The following is an 18,944-nucleotide window of genomic DNA, read 5'->3' on the forward strand; positions in this document are numbered from 1 at the left end:
ACAGTTTAGTTTACAAGCAGAAAGGTTAAAAAATGCTACAACTGTATAACTGCTGAACATACTGTATGTAGCACACCAGGGTATTTTTTGGCATAATTCTTCCCTTTCCTCCCTGACAAACAAAATATCTGATCCAATTTTCATAAAGCTAAGGCTAATAAGATCAGTTAGATGCTTAATTTATTAGCTACAACATGAAGTCTCCATGTGTTGCACAACAGGGACAACAACCTAACATGAAGCGACACAAAGCAACACAAGGCGAAGATGCTGCCGTGGCATTACAGGTCATGAAGGTCTCTGCAGACTGGGATGCAAATGAGAAATTCATTCTCTCACTGTGGGACCCGCTGCCATTATTACATATCCTGACTCCTGTCAAACAGAGAGCAGGGGTTGTGTAACTCAAATGGTACAACATGGCACTACTGCTGGCAGGTTGAGTGGTTGTTTCCATGTGGGGATTTCTTTGTCGCGAATTAATTCACTTATAGAACAGTGATATGTGACATAGGTTCATGCCCAAGCAAAAAGAAACCAGTGGTTGTATTAAGGCCCCGACCAGCTTGACTTTAGCTGAACTGGTCCTACTTCTGTGCATCGGTTCACTGACAACATTGTTGTCTATTGTTTATGGGAGCTAGGAGCCACATCTCAAAAATAGAAAAAGGTTTGAGTCATGGCAAATTCAAACGTCTGAAGGGAGGGGCCACAGAGGTAAAATGCCAAGTCCGCCGCAGAAGCTGACCACTCAGGAGGCTGCTTCGCTCACAGGGGAGGGGCTAATGCCGGAGTTGGAGGCCCCATTGAGGGAGTGCTCAGAACCTCCGCAAGCAAAATATTTGATCAATGACTCACAGCAGACACACATAAAGACACACAGGCTCACACACACACACACACACACACACACGACTGCCATTCTCCATTGATCCATAACGAAACTGAATTAAATGTACCCCTCCAGCAATTCCTGTCACAGGGCCCAGAGCTAAGAACTCAAGTCCATCAGGCATATAGGAATACATCCACACACACACACACACACACACACACAAGCATGCACGCACGCACACACACACACACACACACACACACACACACAGAAAGGCACATACAGCGAGACTGCAGCTACAGAAACGCAGACAGGATACAGCCCACACCCATGCGGTGTGCAGCCATTCCTGCCATGCATTTTTTACATATTGCAAATGTCTGGAAGCCCCTCACCAAACTGCAGCTGGCAGAGCACAGCCAAAACTAAGAGGCCTGCATAGGAACGGCAACTAACACTAACACTACTCCAGGTTCAGAAACAATGCCCTGCTGCATCTATCTCTGTGCCAACACTATCATGATGATGTTGGGTTTGTTGTGTCTCCATTTGTTTAACCAAAAATGCAACAAAGAGAAGGTTTAGATTATGCAACCTTGGCTATAAGTGAAATCGTCATGTTGACTTAACACAAACCACTCAACAAGAAAAAGAGCACACGCCAAAACAATAAAAATATTCAAATGTGTTTTCTTTTTAAATTTCGGTTGGTGATTGGGCCTTTAAAAAAAAAAAAAAAAAACCCACAATGCTTCATGATTCTTTTAGGAGACACACCAAAGGAGCACGTCTTCAGCACAATAATGAGAAATGTGCAGCTAAAGCAGCACGTGTGTGAACACACACACCAACGCTGCTCAAAAAAATAATCACAGACTTTCCTAAAGGGACACACACACACACACACGGAAACTGATGCTGTGTGGTCCAACAGAACAAACAATCCCCTCTTGCCACGGATACACCCCCCTAGGCCATCTCTGTGGACTCTGAGGTTAAGAGTCAGACACACACATACTGATTCAAACAAGACAATTGGTAACACACACACACACACACACACACACACACACACACACACACACACACACATTCACACCCGAGGAGCCAACACTTAGCCTGCCACACCCAGTCAAAGTCTAGTGGTTGGTTTTGCTAGCCTGGGCTCCACCATAGTAGTGTTTCTACTTTCAGTACAACAACACTGCTGGTATGACTGGTGGAGAAAGTTACGCCAGAATATGCAAAAATTAACCTTTTCCTTTCTTTGTATTTTACACTGATCTGATTGATTTTATTAGGCTGATCATTTTTTGTTTCCTTTAAAGTTTGGTTCAAGTAAATTTCAAGTGACAAGTTGTGGGACTGCTCTTGGCAGCATGTGCACAGGTAGGAGGGCATGGTTAACTGCACTTTTAAAAGTGCTCTTTAAGCCTACGTAACCATAAACTGTGTCTTCCGGTGCTGCTGACATTACTCGCGCTGCACCACAACACAGACGGAGACAGGGAGACATACAGGTCATCTCAGACCAGATGTGGAACAGACGAAGTCCACTCGGTTGTGTCACTAGTTACTCAAATTAATGTGTTTTCACACAACAGCCTTGGCCATTTTTCCCTCGCACCTGTGGTCTTTTAACATTCGCCATGTAACAGAATAAAACAGTCACAGAAATCACCATTCAAATGAAGTTTTTCTGTTCAACAATACCTGGTCACAAGTCTTTCTTCAAAACTGCTTTCTTGTAAAGATACCTTCACCTTTAACCTCACTACACAGGTTATTGCAGACAATTGTGTTAGAATTTAGGTTTGCAAGTGATCATTTCATTTTTGATTGAATGTGAAACTAAATAATGTATACTATCTGTATTGAACTACATCATCATAGCCTCTGGACTGCACAAATATCCACCTATACAATCCTTTAGTCTTGCACTGGCAAGCAAGGGGAAAACTCTGCAAGAGATCTGAAAACATTCTGTGCCCAACACACATAAGAGTTGTAAAACACATTTAAATACAACCGTTCTTCATTATTTTTAGTCCTGCATGTACACACAAGAGCGTGTGGAGGGTGGAAATCATGGAGTATTATGAAAGACTCAGGACAGGATTCACTCAAGGGTTGTTATCTTTTCACTCCTCTTCCTTTTTTGTATTTCAATAAAAAAAAACAAAGTAAATGCGACTGGTAAGGATGACTAACTTAGCAACTAATCTGCAGGCATGTGTGTAGTGGGTGGTGGTATTTTCCCACTAAGATTATACTAAGGATGGAGCATGGGTGTAGACGACCAACAGTTAAACCACAAGAATGAATTCTGCCTACAGTCAAGTCTTCTTTCAAATGAGAAATACAGTTTATATATATAAATCATTTCAGAATCTAAATGAACATCTAATGCGTGCCTGGCTTGCAGACAAGGTTTAAAATCCATCCACTTGAACAAATTTCGGATTTCAGAAAAAGTCAGCGTCAGACAGACATGTTTTTAAACTTCTTATCATGTTCTAAGAAAAAGTGAATTTCCAACAGTGGGAATAAACAACGCCCCTCCCCGCTTCTTTACTCTTTGAATTCAGGCACTGTGGAGCAGAACCCTGAAGGCATCATTTCCAAATGACCACTGGGGAGGTGACCCGGACAGTCAAGAATGGCTCTGGCCTTTAAGCGACACACTTTGGTTGCGTCCAAGTCAGTCGTCTTCCGCACTCTTTCTTTTACTACTAACAGTTTTAAACTGACTGACCACCTCTTGGCCTTCTTTATTTCCCTTTCTTTCTTCCCAATCACTATTTTATAAACCATTGTTTCACCGTCGTTCTCCCTGAAAAACATCCTGGTATCCGGAACATTAAAAGGCCACACAATGCTGCTTGAGCCCATTCAAAGTCTGCCAGCTGTTCCAGATACTGCAGGGCTTGCTCCAAGCTCCCGAGAACCGCACCACGTTCAAGTACACGCTACACACCCACGCTTCAACACGGAGAGCACGCATGCATCGACACACACACACACAGGTTTCGTCATATTGATACATCCAGCAGATTGAGCGCTGTCTGAAATCAGACCTATCAGAGGAGGGGCTGCAGTCTGGACCGTCTCTCTCAGCTCAGTAACAGCACACACACTCGATTCAGTTTCGTATGACTCCTTGATAAAAATCTGTGCGTGCACACAAGCCTTATAATCAAGTCTCAAAACAAACAGAGTTGTATTTTCCAGTTCAGGGAAATCTTCTTTGATTGGATGTGAAGGCACTACAACTCTGCAGTGGAAAATAACTGCAGAGCGTTGCCAAAAAGAAATGTTTTAGATCCTGGATGGCGTGTTTTTCATGCCTGATGTTTGCTAACTGGGTTTATGGTCAGTCACTCACTTGCATGTTTGTCTGCCAGGGCGATGAGTGTGCTGGAGATGTCCCTACGCCGGTAAAAACACACCACTTTGGCCTCCACGTTCCCATTGGCTGTCTGCAAAGCAGAGACAATCGGCGTTACCACGGCAACAAGTGGTGCCGCACACAGAGCACCCACACATGCACACAGACACACAAAAACCCATAGATGAGGCTAGTTTTTTAACTTTGGCTGAAAACGCAGTGTGAGACTACAGCAGTTCTCCAAAATCACAATAAGTGTTGCAGTTATCAGGACAGGAAAGGCGTGCTGGGGGTTGTCTGCGCCGTCCTAAGATTCATTTCTTCTCAGTAATACTACGTCGGTATGTTCATGCAACACTGTTTTTAAATTAGGAGCTGCATGGCAATGTTTTATCGAATGTTACGTTGAAAAGGGAAAAACGACCACTCTGGGTAAAATAACTTAAAGTTTAGAAGCAATAAGGCTCATTTAGAAATTGATTTGTAGCTTTTACCCTCTTTTTAACACCATACACATAAAGGAAAATGGAATAACAGAGTATAAATTACAGTATTGATTAAACTGATTTTTTTAGAGCGTTACATATCATTGACAATCACATTTATACCCTATTACAGACTGAGCATATTGGATTAGGAACTCTCTCATGAATCCTTCCACTGAGGTATAATGTGAGAGGAAGATGGATGGAGGGATGATGGAGAGTAAGCAAACACAGTGAACACATCATATTTCCTTACATTCTGCAGACACTTATTTCAGACTTGCTACTTTGCCAATCACCAAATAATTAAAATTCAATTTCCCTTGGTTTCATATTTGAAAAGAAAAAGTCTGCAGCATAGAAAAAAAGATAAATTGCTCATTTATGATTGTACTAGAGAGCCAACTATAGCACTTATCTTTACAAATGAAACACGTTTTTAATGAAATGTGGGGGACTTTCATATACTTCCCAATTTTTGTTTAGATTTTGCTCTTTTGTTGCATGACACACGCTGACATTTTCAGGCAAGTACAGACGCAGCTGAAGCTGATATGAAGACATAAACTTAGGCAAGATTCTCTTGTGCATGTCCTGGTGCATGCAAGTTCACACTATAAACCTAACTCGCTCTAGAGGCAAGTGAAGCAGAACATAACAGAGGGTAATAAGAAAGGAAATGACAGAAGTAAACAGACAACTATGACATAAGTATGGGTGTGAGAAAAACAAAGCAAAGGCATACGCATCTACGACCACAACGATGCATCAAGCTACATCTTAAACATGGCAGCCGAGCAGAACAATGAAGAACTGTATGAAACTTAATTTTTTTTAAAGCATTACCATGGTTTGTGCTGTGTTCACAAAGTTTTTCATACCACACTGAATACAATTCTAGCCAAAGCTTTAAAGATCTCAATGAAAACTAACAGGCATTGACATTTATATCACATTTTTGTCAGTACGTCCCAGGGGCATGAAACAGGTTAATTCCTAACAAAATCATGAATTAATCTTTAAACATGACCTACTCCTGGATAATCATTTAAAGTTAATGTCACACCTTTTTCGTGATTCTTTTACGTTTCAGTAAAAACACGAGGCGATCTGACAAAGTAAAGTAGAATTAAAATTAGCTCTGGCATTTCTATTATAAACTCATAAATATTTATATTTTCAGGCATCGAGGTATAGTGTACTGTAAGCATGTGGCAGTCAAGCAGCAAGGTTGATGAATTTTCTATGAGCAGTTTCCAGGCCTATTTTGAGTAAGTAAACACAGTCACACTTCTTGTATTTTTCTCTTAGAGCGGAAACAAATAGTTGATTAAAGGATCAGTCAAGTGAAATCAAACTATTCTCATAACCAATTAATCGTAATATTTTCTGTTTCCACCTTCTCAGTTGTGAGATTTTTCTGCCTTTCTTTGTCTCAATAAACTTGATATCTTGAGTGTGGAAGTGTTAGTCTGTCAAAGTAAAGAATCTGATACCATGATTTTGCACTTGAGGAAACTGTAATGTGAATTTTTTTTACTATTTTCTTACATTTTATGGATCAAAACATTGATCAAGGAAATAATCTGCAGGGTAATCAATGACGAAAAAAACATTAGCTGTACCCCTAGATTTTATAACTTTTAAATAAAACCATTTAAACATTCTTAAATGTTAGATGCTGACTTCTAAGTCACTGTTTAGACTACTGTCGTTACATACACAGACTATTACACACAGCCAGTTCAGCCAAACTCTTAATCTTCTGTGTTTCCCAGTAGTTTTGAGCAGCTGGTGGTTGTCAAGATTTTTCCCTTCGCTGTTCTATACTTTCTAGACATGTATCTCAAACCTTATGGAAGAAAAAGCCAAAGATCCCCGAGGAGCAGAGAGACTGACAGTGACAGGCAGAATAGAGGGCTCACTCTGAGGTCTGTGCCAATCACATTAAACAGCCTCCATATTATCCAGCACAGGCCTGGGACAGGCGACAAGACAGCAGGCAACTGTAACCAGTCTACAGAAACAGGACTCTTTTTCTGCTTCTCTGACTGAACAATGAACAAGATGGCAGGCTGGGATTTACCCGACACCTTCCACAGCAGTATTATCATCATACCTGTGACATGATAATACAACACCGTATTTACTGCTTTCATTTAAAAAATAAATATAAAATATGAAATATTATCATTTATAATAAGATATATAATATTGGACATTTATGTTTTTCCTTTCTTAGTCAGTGATGTCCCATTTACTGACAAAGAAAATCTGCAAATCCTTATATCCCAGAATCAGGGACTGGAAAAGGTTTGGTGTTTGGTAATCGATTATCAAAATAGTTGCAGGCTACGTTTCTGTCGACTAATTGTTGTAGCTCTAATCGTTTCCTGGTAACATCTTCAAATGTTTGTTTTGTCAAACCAACTGTCCAAAACCCAAAGATACTGAATTTATTACCTTGTGACACAGAAAAGCGTCAAATCCTCATTTAATCGACTAATTGTTTCAGACCTATGCTGGACTAAATTCTGAATTTTTTGAACACGCACAAACCAGAATTTTAATTTTAACCGACAACTTTCCGTTTAAACAAACATATTTTTAATAAAAACTATGTTTTCCAGTGTTTTCTCCAGTGTACTGTACCACTGCTGCTTTCAAGGGCACAAATTCGGCCTCAAGACACACACTCACCTTGTTCAGCTCCTCTATCCTCCTGATCAGCAGTGGGTTACTGGACGAGTTCTCAAAATAAACATAATCTGCAGAGGAACAGCGAGAAGGAGGAGGAGGAAGAGAAAGAGAGAGTGGAGAATGGAAAGAGAAAGAGAAATGAGAATAAATGTCAGTCAGCATTGCACGGTCATCCAAACAGTCAGGGTGATTTCCAGCTGGACCAGTCTATGACAGCTCAATTAATCAACAGGAAAAGTGCAACATGGATGTCCACAAAATGTTGAATTAACTCAATTAGGTTAATTTCATACACAGATCCAGTTTTAGTTGGGAGGTCTGACCAATACTCACTAACACACACACACACACACACACACACACACACACACACACACACACACACACACACACACACACACACACACACAAACCTTCCGTTCAGCCTTGTACTTCCTCAGCCCTCATGCTTTCTTTGTCTTATTTCTCTGTGAACCTGTGTGTTGTTGTTGTTGTTGTTTGCATGCATGCATCGTGAGTTTGCATTTGTGTGGGTGCGTATGAGAGCTTTACCACGCATGTGTGGCTTCTCTATGCATTCATGTGTGTATGTGTGTGTGTGTGTGGCTCCTGGCGCCGCTCCAGGCCCATTGGAGGCTTAGCTCTCACCAGGATATCCCCACAGGCCCCAGTCTTGGTAGGGTGCCTGGTCTTAGCCCTGCATGTGTCTTGGCTGAGTGCTGTCAGATTATACCCCACACTTGGTAGGCTGCCTGGAGCTGGAGCTATCCTCCCTTCACCCTGAGCTCCCCTCCCTCCCATCCCCCACACTTCCCCAGGCCCCCATCTTCTTGACCGACTAAGCCAAAGATCGGTTGAAATTCCACCAGCATAACCGTGATACACACTGACTCGGTTTTTTTTATTTCCTGCACCTACTGTGTCCAAAACTAACTGGTTTAGGCATGCACCCATCATATGAACACACCCAGGATCTGCACTGACATCCAAATCTATCCATCATTTCTCTGGCTGCCAGAGTTAAAGGAAAATACACCTACAAAAACTTTGGTAAACACTGATAAAATATCTGTCCATCATGTATCTTCTATTTTTGGACCACGATGCTGTTTTGTCTGGGTTTCTTTTTGGCATAGACAACCCCAGGATATAGACAACCGTGGAATAATAATGCAATATTATAGCAACTAGAAAATTCACAAACATAGATTCACAATTTTAAATTTCAATGATACAAGACAAAAACAACAAATGGACCCACAGACTGTTTGGCATCATCCTCGAAACCCTACTGAAAAAAAAATGATCAGTTATGAATAGTTAATAGTTAATAGTTAATTTTCCATCCATCAACAAATCAATTTGTCAATATATCATTTCAACTACAGACTCAAATCTGGTCTCAAGACATTTTTTCAAATACCGCAGACACAGGTCTCCACTATTAATTCTCACCCTTGATAACCAACAATAAATCCAAACCAATATTATGTCTGCTAACATCAACATTCTGCACATAACTTTCAACAAGACAGTCAAACAACAAGAAATCTGTTTTCTCAGTGACAGAAGAGGCAGGTTTACCAGTCTCAGCACCCACACTGATCTGCAACAGATCATAATGCAAAGCAGCCAGATGATCTGGTGTTGAGGGATACACCTTTGACTTCCACTGAAAGACAGGTTCACACTCTTTCTCAAGACCTTTCCAAACGATACTGTACATGAAAAATATCTCTGATTCAGGGTTTCTGCAGTGTTAGTACCTGTTTCATGATCAGACCAGTGGGGACCAGTAAGGCTTGCTATTATTTATTAAGTACATGAATTTATTGACATTTGTATCCGATTTTTGTCAGTACTTCTCAGCAGTACATAACCATAATTCTCATATATAATAAATAGCAATATTGACCACACACTGTAACTCCTCCGCCTCCCGGATGCACAACCCATTTTACTCATTTTTGTCAACAGACAGCCTCCGTCCACATATAAATAAAAAGTTATAACGAATGTGACTGTCTACAGCAGGTAAGAAAATCTATTCAATGCCTTTTTAAATGAAATTCAATACTTTTTAATACCTTCTAAGGCCTTTTTTTTTTTGATGGAGCTGAACTCAGTGCTTGTTAAAGACTTTTCAAGCCCTGCAGATGCCCTGCTGATTGAAGCAGCTAAAAGCTGACAGTAGGCAGGCACAGTATAAAGTATATTCAATGAAATAATTCCTATATGCTTTGTATGCACTGAATGATGTAAGAACTTAACACTTCCTCTTGTGGGTTAACCAAAGCAGCAGCAGCAGCAGCAGTTCAGAAAGCATGTAGAGTGTAATTTCTATGACAGCTTCTTCTGGCAACCACAGAAACTACTCAACATCGCAACGAGACGGGGAGAGATCGTCACATCACGCCTGTCTACTCTTCACCCTGTAACAGCTTGTTACTAGACTCCACTGCCACTGTGACATCTTCGTCCTGCTGCTGAATATCAAATAGGCCAACTTGAAATTGAGCGGCGCTGAGACAGAAAATGAAGACAAGATATCTGACTTGCTCGCTTTCTAACACGCAGAGGGGAGGCAGCAGCCTGGGGGTCAGAGGTCAGAAAAGCGCCATTGTGACTAGTTGTGATCGCCAGACTGGCTGTGAAAATGTGGACTGGGAAAGTGAGTCAGACTCTTATCCTTTTATTGAGCCTGTTTGATGCATCCTCAAGCAACAAATTCGATTAGAGCTGACCAATTAGTGGATTAATTGATCAATCAATAAATTCATCATCTTAAACGCTAGCTGGGTTCTGGACGGTCCAAAATCCAAATAAATTAAATATACACTCATACAACAATAAAGCAAACCTTACATTTGAGAAGCTGGAACCAGCACAAACTTTGCTTGATAAATGACTTGAATGATTAATTGATTATCAGAATAGTTTGGGCTTTAATTCAACATTAAGAGCACTGCATGTTCTTCTTGTACCTGGGATAATAGGATGCTCTTTTTAAGCGTGCCTATTAAAAGAGAAAACATTCCACGGAAACATAAAGGTAAATAAAACTGTCAATGTTCAAAAGAACCCCGATCAAAAAGCTCAGAAAAAGGGACGGGTCTCATGACAAACCACGAGGAGACATGTTCACGTTTAACTGTGGCCTTCAGCGTTTGCCAGTTCTGAGGGACGCATTAATCGAGAGCCAAAACGCATCATGACCATTTCAAACCCAAGCAGAACCACATGTCTGCTTGGTGTGGTGTTGGGTGCGAGTTGCCGCCACACATTGAGACACTTTATTTTTGGGGGTTGGTGACGGCATGTCTTCCAGTACATTTAAAGTCACTGCGAAGGTGGGATATTGGGCACAGATCACCGTCTTCCTTTTTCCTGGCTCGGGAACTTAAGTTACCAAGAATGGAATCACTTTTAAGTTCAGCCCGTGTCCCCTCCAGCAAAGAAAAAGCAGGAAGAAAACGGTTAAGTGACAGTCAAGAGTGGGATGTTTGAGTGTTGGAGTTTCCACCATGTGAGGAGCTGAAGCCTTGTGGAGAGCGAGCTGGAGAGGAACTCAAAATGAGAGCAACAGAGAGAAAAGAGAGGGCCTGTAGGCACTGAGCAGCGTCACTCAGTCTCTCCATTTCCCATCAGCCCTCCCGCCGCCTCAACCCGCGTAACCCCCCCCCCCCCCCCCCCACCCACTCCAAAGCCACCCACCCACCTACCTACCCACCCTCGTGCTCTCCTTCCCCTGCTCCCAGCATCAGCCAATCGTCCGACTCCGGCGCCTATGATGTCACAGTGCAGTCGAATTTAGTGTGAGCCAATCAAGGCATGTTACTGAGCCCCAAAAGAGAGAGTCTGCTGGGCTGATTCAAACCAGGCCACAGAGAGACTGACAGTCAGGGAGACGTAATGATGAGAGAGGGAAAACATGAGATAACTGATGGAGTCTGGGTATGGACAGAAAGAGAGACTGGAGGTTATCAGACACACACATTTGTGCACAGCCTGATAGAAAAGTAAGTGGGCGAATGAGTAAGACACTTAAAATAAGGGAAAAAATCTGAAATGAAACTTTCTAATAATTGATTACTCCTTTTAGTCCCTTTTAAAGCTAAAGTTCCAAACATTTCCTGGCTAAAGCTTTTCAGATGTGATAATTTGCTGCATTTCTGTCACAGATTATTGTAAAGTGCGTATTTGTAGGGATAGGGTGAATTATAGGAAGCACTTTTCACCATTTTATGATATATTATAGACAAAATGGTCACTCATGGATTCCCATCTTAACTACTTAGCTTATCAGTAAAACAGATCCAATTCACACGTTGGTTAGTTTGTCGTGATGTTATCTGTGTTGAATTTAGGATAATCCGAGTTGTCAACAGTTCATAATTTGTTTAAAAATTATCAACATTACAGAGGGAGCTCTCAAAAACCAGACTAGTGTTTTGCCACAGTATTTATATTCAGCACAGAAAATGCTCCATTCCACCTGTGCCTACCTGAGAAAAAACAAAAAGGCCCCTGAACAAACAACAGTGGAGGATGTTAAAACACACATCTTTGTATGGCTCAGCATGGAAGATTTATTGTGTGCGCCAAAACTTGTAAATTGTCTAAAGGTGAATTTAAAGTCTGGTCTGAATGATTCACCACCTTACAGATGGTGGTTTAATATGCTGTCCTAACGGATACTAATATTTACATTTTTCTAATGCATCTCGGTGCAGCAGTTCCTAACCAAGATACACAACAGGATGTTTATTTTTATTTTTTTAGTCTACTCAAAGTTCTGCTTTATCGTGAAACATTGAGGAGTTTTATCTCTTCAGGACACTCAAAACTAATTAAATAATTTGTGAGAGGTATGTCACTTTTTGGCAGACTTAAATGTTCACAGCTCTTAGATATACGTGATATTTGTGATGAAAAAGTTTGGGGACCACCATATTTGTGAACTACATCTTACACAGTATATTAAAGCTGCAAAGACTAGTTTTATGGATTAATCGACTGGTCAATAAAAAGATAATAAACAGCTATTTTGAGAACTGATAAATGGCTTTACTCATTTTGTTTACTGCAAATTTCTGAATGCAGCTTCTCCTCTGTGAGGCTTTGCTGCTTTTCTGTTTTCCATCTTTGTAAACTGAACATTTTTTGGGCTTTGGCCTGTTGGTCGGAAAAAAAGACATTTCAAGACGTCATCTTGGACTCTCGGGACAATGTGATGGATTTTTCACTGTTTTCTGACATTTTATTGACAAAACAAGTAACTGAGAAAATAATTGGCAGAGCACTTGATAATGAAAATAACTGCTATTTGCAGCCCTGCAGTATGTCCTCAAGAAGGAGCTCTGCCACATCTGTGAGACTATTTGGTGATCACCTGATAAGAGAATCAACAGTTTCTGCTGCTGGCTTCAGTAAAGCAGTTATTCCTGCCCTTGCTGCCATGCAATATTGTAGTGTACCAGCAGCAAAGTCTAATGGGAGTGCACCAATTTCTAGAGATAGATAGCATCCCCAGCAGAATCAAACCACAAATGTAAGTGCTAAGACTGGGTATGGTTTGAAATGTTTCCATGCAGCTGCCAATATAATACTCAAATTTTATTGCAAAAACTTGAGCTTGAAAATTTTAAACGCACAGACACAGTTAATTTGGGAAAAACTATTGAGGCTCTTTACGGAGCCGTACAAAGTACAGAGATCGAGTCTATAAATAGTTTACCATATATATATATAATGGTAAGGAAAAGGGCAGGGCCACAGCAAAGAGAGGAGACAGAGAAGCAGGAAATGGAGAACGTGTACATACGCCCACATTGTCCATGAGCGCATACCCCCTTCACAGCCCACACCTCATCCAACACTTACTCACACTCACACACACACACACACACACACACTGAGAGGTGTGTCTGTCATCGTAAGCAGCAACCATGGACGAGATTATGGCTCAGATGGAGGTTTCTATGGTAATGGCAGGTAATTTAATTTTCTGAATCAATCTTGCACCTCTTTTTCACACTTTGATATGACTTACTTTCACTCATCAAACCTAGACACAGCTGCTCACATCTGTTTCAGGCAAGACTCAAGTAATTATCTATTTATCTATCTAACCTACCAATTCCTCTCATCATTCCTGGCTGGGGACAGCGATCATCTGCTTTACAGACAACAGATACATGCCTTTTATACAATACTCTGCAACTCTCTTCTGACCTGGGAGATAATCCACATTCAACACCAGGATGTAACACATAAAATACACCTTCTTCACAAATGTCGAGTGTTTGTTCTGTTTAACATTCTGCCTAATGGTGTTTAAGCAGAGAGGGATTTGATCTAATGAAAAGTTGCAGCAACTTAACTCCCATCACGAATCTGTCTCGCAACTTGCACTGCAGCAACTACAGCAACTCATTCTTGTGATTAATCAGCAGACGTGTGTAGGTTTTATACGAAACGTCTCCCTGAAACAACTATTTTAGAGCAGTTTAAACAACCAGACCTTGAATTCCAAATAACCGTGGTCCTAGAAAGGTGCCACAAGGCAGCTGACTCTTAGCAAATCCTGTTTATTGTGATGGATGTACGTGCAGTGTGCAGTTTGACCTCTAAAGAAATGTGATGATAGGGACACTTTGTTGAATTAATCTAAGAGCTGCCATGTATCTGTTCAAAAGACGGTCCCTGAATTCGGCAGGATGGCAGCGAAACAAGCCTCAGATCTTCACTCTGCGAGTACACCCACCAAACCTGCGAGAGAGGCAACTGCCAGCGTGGGCAATTAACACCAGCCAACAGACGAGCAAAGTGTGGGCACTGTCAAAGTTTGTAAGTTAGTCAGTTTGTAGATTAGTAAACACTGCAGCACCTTTAAGCAGGTTCTGAATCATAACTGGCAGCATGAAGAAAATCCTCACCAGTCACCGGCCAAAAAAAAAAAAAAAAAAACAACATGCAGGCACTGACACCAAAGTTTGTCACTTTTTAAGTTAGTAAACACTACAACACATTTAGCACTTTCTGCTTGAGTTTTCACACACCAGCAGCCTCAGTACAAGTGTTTAATTCAAAGGACAGGTTCACAAATTTTCAAGACAGGCTTAAAACACGGTTGCTGTAATAATTCCTCCCGTCTTTTGACAGATCCTTTCCTAATGTACTTTCCGTGTAAGCGGTGTGGACAAAATCCACAGGTCTCGTCCCCGTGCAAAAGTACATCAAGACATTTATTTGAAGCTAATATCAGGCTTCAACAGCCTCTAAAAAGTTCATCTGCCAAAATGTGTCTTTTTATTTTAATCCTCCACCATAGCTCAGCATAGAAACTCAGAATTTTGAACTAAACATATAATTTTGTACTAACAGTGGCTAACTTTGGGAGACATCCCTTTGATCTGTCAAACTAAGGACATCCCTTTGAATGGGGGCAGGCCACTGGTGCAGCTGAGGTGCCAGCACAGGGGGCTCAGACAAAAAAAAAATCAAAAACTCAGGGTTGTCAAGAAAAAAAAAGGTGAACCTGACTTAACTTTTGATGCAAAGTGATACAAAGTCATCCAGCAGGGTGCTGTGTTGGTCAAACTAAAACATGCAAGCTTACATTGTTGGTAGATCATGGAAAGATGAATGCCGCATTTCTCCAGTTAAAAAAAAAAAACCCAAAAAAACCAAAACAACTTTGCAGTTAAAGCCTGGCTCACAATACCATAAACCTCTGTGCAGTGTTTTGGCATCTGAGAAGCCTTAGAATTCACAGATCTGTTGCTCAAACTGTCAAACTGGGCTTCCTGGATCACTTTTCACGTCTCACTGGTAGCTCAAGCAACACTCCCCCTCCAATGCAACCCCCTGTGTTGTTTAAACACAGGACTGATTTCAGTCTGAATACCCTGTTAGCTTCAGATAAACTTATTTTGTTTACTTGTTTTAAAGCAGACAAACATTATGAACCTTTCCTTTAAACTGTTTAAATCCAGATCTTAACAAAACTATTTCTTTTCTCATTGTCTCATGAGAGTCATTTTTCTCTGAGCAGTGAATCTGAGGCAAGTCTCTGTGACTCTTCGCAGGTTCAGACTTTCAAACCTCTGTGGCCTGTTCACAGAAACTCTGGGCTAGCTTCTCTTCCCTTACCAATATTAAGATGATAAGCCTTACGGTTTAGCCTATACCCTGCCACCAACACTTTCCTGTGTATGAGGTAAAGTACAAGGAAGAAGCGCTGCAGGCACCGGAAGAGTGGCTTGTGGCCTGCATGGTATAAAACAAAGACATCAAGGCCTACAAAGCCAGCTATTGTCCAGGGTTCATTCACAAGGGAAGTCACTGCTTTTCCAAGATGATCTTGCATTGTCTTGCAAAGTAGCGGCCATCTTTCCGAGGGTTCTGCTTTGTTCTGATGTTGGGCTGAATTGGTCACAGGAGAATATTCAGTCAATTATGAGGCTTATTTAAGGCCTACATCATGCTTGTTTTTGATTTAAATTATTACTGTGACTATGGAAAAGCAATTTAATATTATGTTTATTCAGTAATGTGATTTTTATGCTTTGTGCTTTCATATTAGTTTAGGTTATTACACAATTAGGCCTATTTGCAATGTTTCAATTTTGCCGTCCAAGGACGGACATTAACTTGTGTGGTGATTGAGATCAAAAAGAACAATGTTATGGTATTAATGTGAACAGTTCAATTAATTCTGATTCATTAAATTAAATTTTAAAGTGCTACAGTATGGAAGGCAAAACACACCATCTTAAATACACAAGACAGGGGAGAAAAAAAAGCATAAATCACTCATTGTTACTGTTCTCTGAGCAAGGAGACAAGATAAACAAGCTTAGCTGGTTGGTACCTCAGTATGAGAGGCCGACAGAGTGAAGAGACATACCGAATTCAGCAGCATTTGGCTGGTGAAGTGTTAACGTTCTGCCCTGCTCTGGACATAATCCTGTTCACACTCAGGTAGGCCTTGTTTCATTTGACTAAATAAGAGGGCCGATACGTTCACTAGAGGCTATTTTTGATGCAGGTACTGAGCCAAGGAGAGTCACAGCATTCCCACTTGTCAGTCATTGCATATAAACACATCATCAAAATGTGATCAATCACTTTCCCTTTCCCTTCCCCCCTCTCTCTCTCTCTCTCTCTCTGACATACATAAGCTTGGGTAAAGTTTAACTGATGTGAAAATTATTCAGAATTAGGCTACAGAACCACGACAGGGACATCAACGGACTACAATCATGCAAAAACACATGTGAATGAAAAACATGTAGTAGGTGATGGAAAAGCAGACTGACCAGGTCACACAAGATAGGGAAACTGTCCTCTGAAATGAATAACTATTCCTGCCACCCTGAGTATACCTGTCAGGACACACACCGTAATGTGGTGTTTCTGACACTTTTTGACAGTGAAATTCGTTGTGAACATTTTAGCAGTATCCTAAGAAAACCTTGTGGTAAGTGAAAATGCTGCAGCATTAATATTCCTCTGCACTGGGCATCAGAGTCATGCCCAAATCCAGTGATCCAAGGAAACAACCCCCCCCCCCCCAAAAAAAGTAGACTATACCTAAGCTATGTTATAGCATCTATGGCAACTTTCATGTGACACTTCTTTTTTCTCGTACAGAGTACCTACAGGATGTGAATCAGAGCAACATAAGCATAAAATGAGTGGGAGGGGAAAACAGGAATCTTAATTAGGTATTAACTGGAGTTGCCTGCACAAAAAAAAAGGAAAAACAGCCCATGGTTAAAGATGTGAAAAATACATCTTTAACAACGCTTTGCATACGTTTTATTTACCAGTGTTCCCCCATCTCAGCTCCTGAAGGTAATAAGTAACCTTTAACTTTTCGATCCCAGGACTTTCCCTGCAAAAAGCATCCACTCCTTGCTGCTCCCCTACAGGTCTTGGGGGGGGGGGGGGGGGGGGGGGGGGGGGTTCTGCAGGTTAAGTGAAATAGTAATAGTCACTTATTATTGGGAAAGAGAAGCCCGGGCAATAGTTGAACGGCACGCAAAACTTTTTTTTTAGAATATGTTCGCCTTGTTACCCTTAAATACATGGAAACACAATGTACGTTACTTTAGACGCATCTTTACATTGAAGTAGTTGTTTGGGTTTATGTTAAGTTACGAAAAAAAAAACACACACACACAAAAGAAACGAGGGGAACTAGGGGGCAGTTCGGTAAGCGAACCACTACTCTTCATCACCATCCTCCTCTTCACACGGTCACCATCATCATCTGTGAAGCACAAGGCTGTTTAGCTTTAGGGAAATAAAAGAAGGGAAGGAAAAGACGGACCACGCTCTGTAAATACATAAAAGACCCGCGGCGAATCATGGCGAGTCCGCCATAAAACAAAAAAAATATATACGGGAAGCTCCTAAAATGTTGTCCCCGACACCACCTTACCTCCAACCCGGTACATGTTCGCTGCCATGACTGCCCCCGGTCCCTGGCTTCCTCTCCAGGTAGAGGGGTGGCTCTCTTCTCTCTCTCTCGCTGCCGGAGCTGTGTTAGCACTGCCGCCGCTGTGTGTTGGAAAATGGTGGATTGATCAATACGAAACAGACTAGCCGAGAGACCTTAAAGAGACAGTACGCTTCTATTTCTTCACCCGAAATTTGGCGGCAGTATTTAAAAACTGCAGTCTCGTAACAAATTACAGCTTTAACTCTGCTAATTTTGTAGCCGTTAATTACGAGCTAGCGCTTACGAAAATCTAACGACGCCATTTTTTTCTTTTTCTTTTTGCTACTACCGGCTCGTCCAAAACCAACGGTTATACCATATAGTTTCTCAGTTTACATTACCCGATTAGTTAACTAGTCGTTGTTTTTTTTTGTCTTGTAATATGTAGTTAAGCTGATAAATAAAAAATAAAAAAGCTAATTATTTTCTTGTCAGCGGGCCTTGTTCTGCTAAAACTGACCTGGTGTGACTCAGAGACCAGTGGTGGAAAAATCAAGGGCAACTGCTCAGGGACCTAATCATTACTTTGATTAATTAAAAAAATGTGTTTTTAATTTGTACCACTGAATATGAGCTATGACAAATCCTCTCAACCGGGGAAATAATACAACTGCCTTGTGAAAAGTGACAAATACTGCGCATAAAGCAGTTTTTGGGGACTTGTACTTTACTTGCGTATTTTTATTTTATAGTACTCTACACTTATACTCCACTACAATTAAGAGAAAGAAATGTAATTTTTTTTAACATAAAAAAAAATGAACTACTGCACTTAAGACTGAAAAAAAATCTCTCAGGCTCTTGGAAGAACCAAGGAGCTTTTTGCCACTATGAGTACTTTTACTTTGGAAACTGTAATTACATTTTGATTATAATACTTACTAATGTACTTTTACTCAAGTAGAATTATGAATGCAGGACTCATGGCAATGCATTAAGAGGGTCAAAACTGATATTTAAAACTAGTAGTATCTATGTGGGACTGTCTCAAACACTCCATCTCCCACAGCGATGGAGACATACCCT

At 40.9% G+C, this 18,944-nt stretch overlaps 1 protein-coding gene across 2 annotated transcripts in view; it reads right to left on the reverse strand.

Annotated features, from left to right (window-relative positions):
- The window catches only part of mta1 (metastasis associated 1), a 38,682-nt gene extending 20,691 nt beyond the window's left edge, over positions 1 to 17,991 (reverse strand). For both annotated transcript variants that reach the window (XM_041061215.1, XM_041061214.1), the window contains exons 1-3: positions 17,859 to 17,991; positions 7,409 to 7,476; positions 4,221 to 4,314 (exon numbers count right to left, since the gene is read on the reverse strand). In XM_041061215.1, the coding sequence (XP_040917149.1) occupies positions 4,221 to 4,314; positions 7,409 to 7,476; positions 17,859 to 17,886 (190 nt within the window). In that variant the 5' untranslated portion in view covers positions 17,887 to 17,991. The remainder of the gene's footprint in view (positions 1 to 4,220; positions 4,315 to 7,408; positions 7,477 to 17,858) is intronic.
- Positions 17,992 to 18,944: the final 953 nt, after the last annotated feature.

This window comes from Toxotes jaculatrix, chromosome 17, assembly GCF_017976425.1.
Source record: "Toxotes jaculatrix isolate fToxJac2 chromosome 17, fToxJac2.pri, whole genome shotgun sequence".
Taxonomy (NCBI): Eukaryota; Metazoa; Chordata; class Actinopteri; family Toxotidae; genus Toxotes; species Toxotes jaculatrix.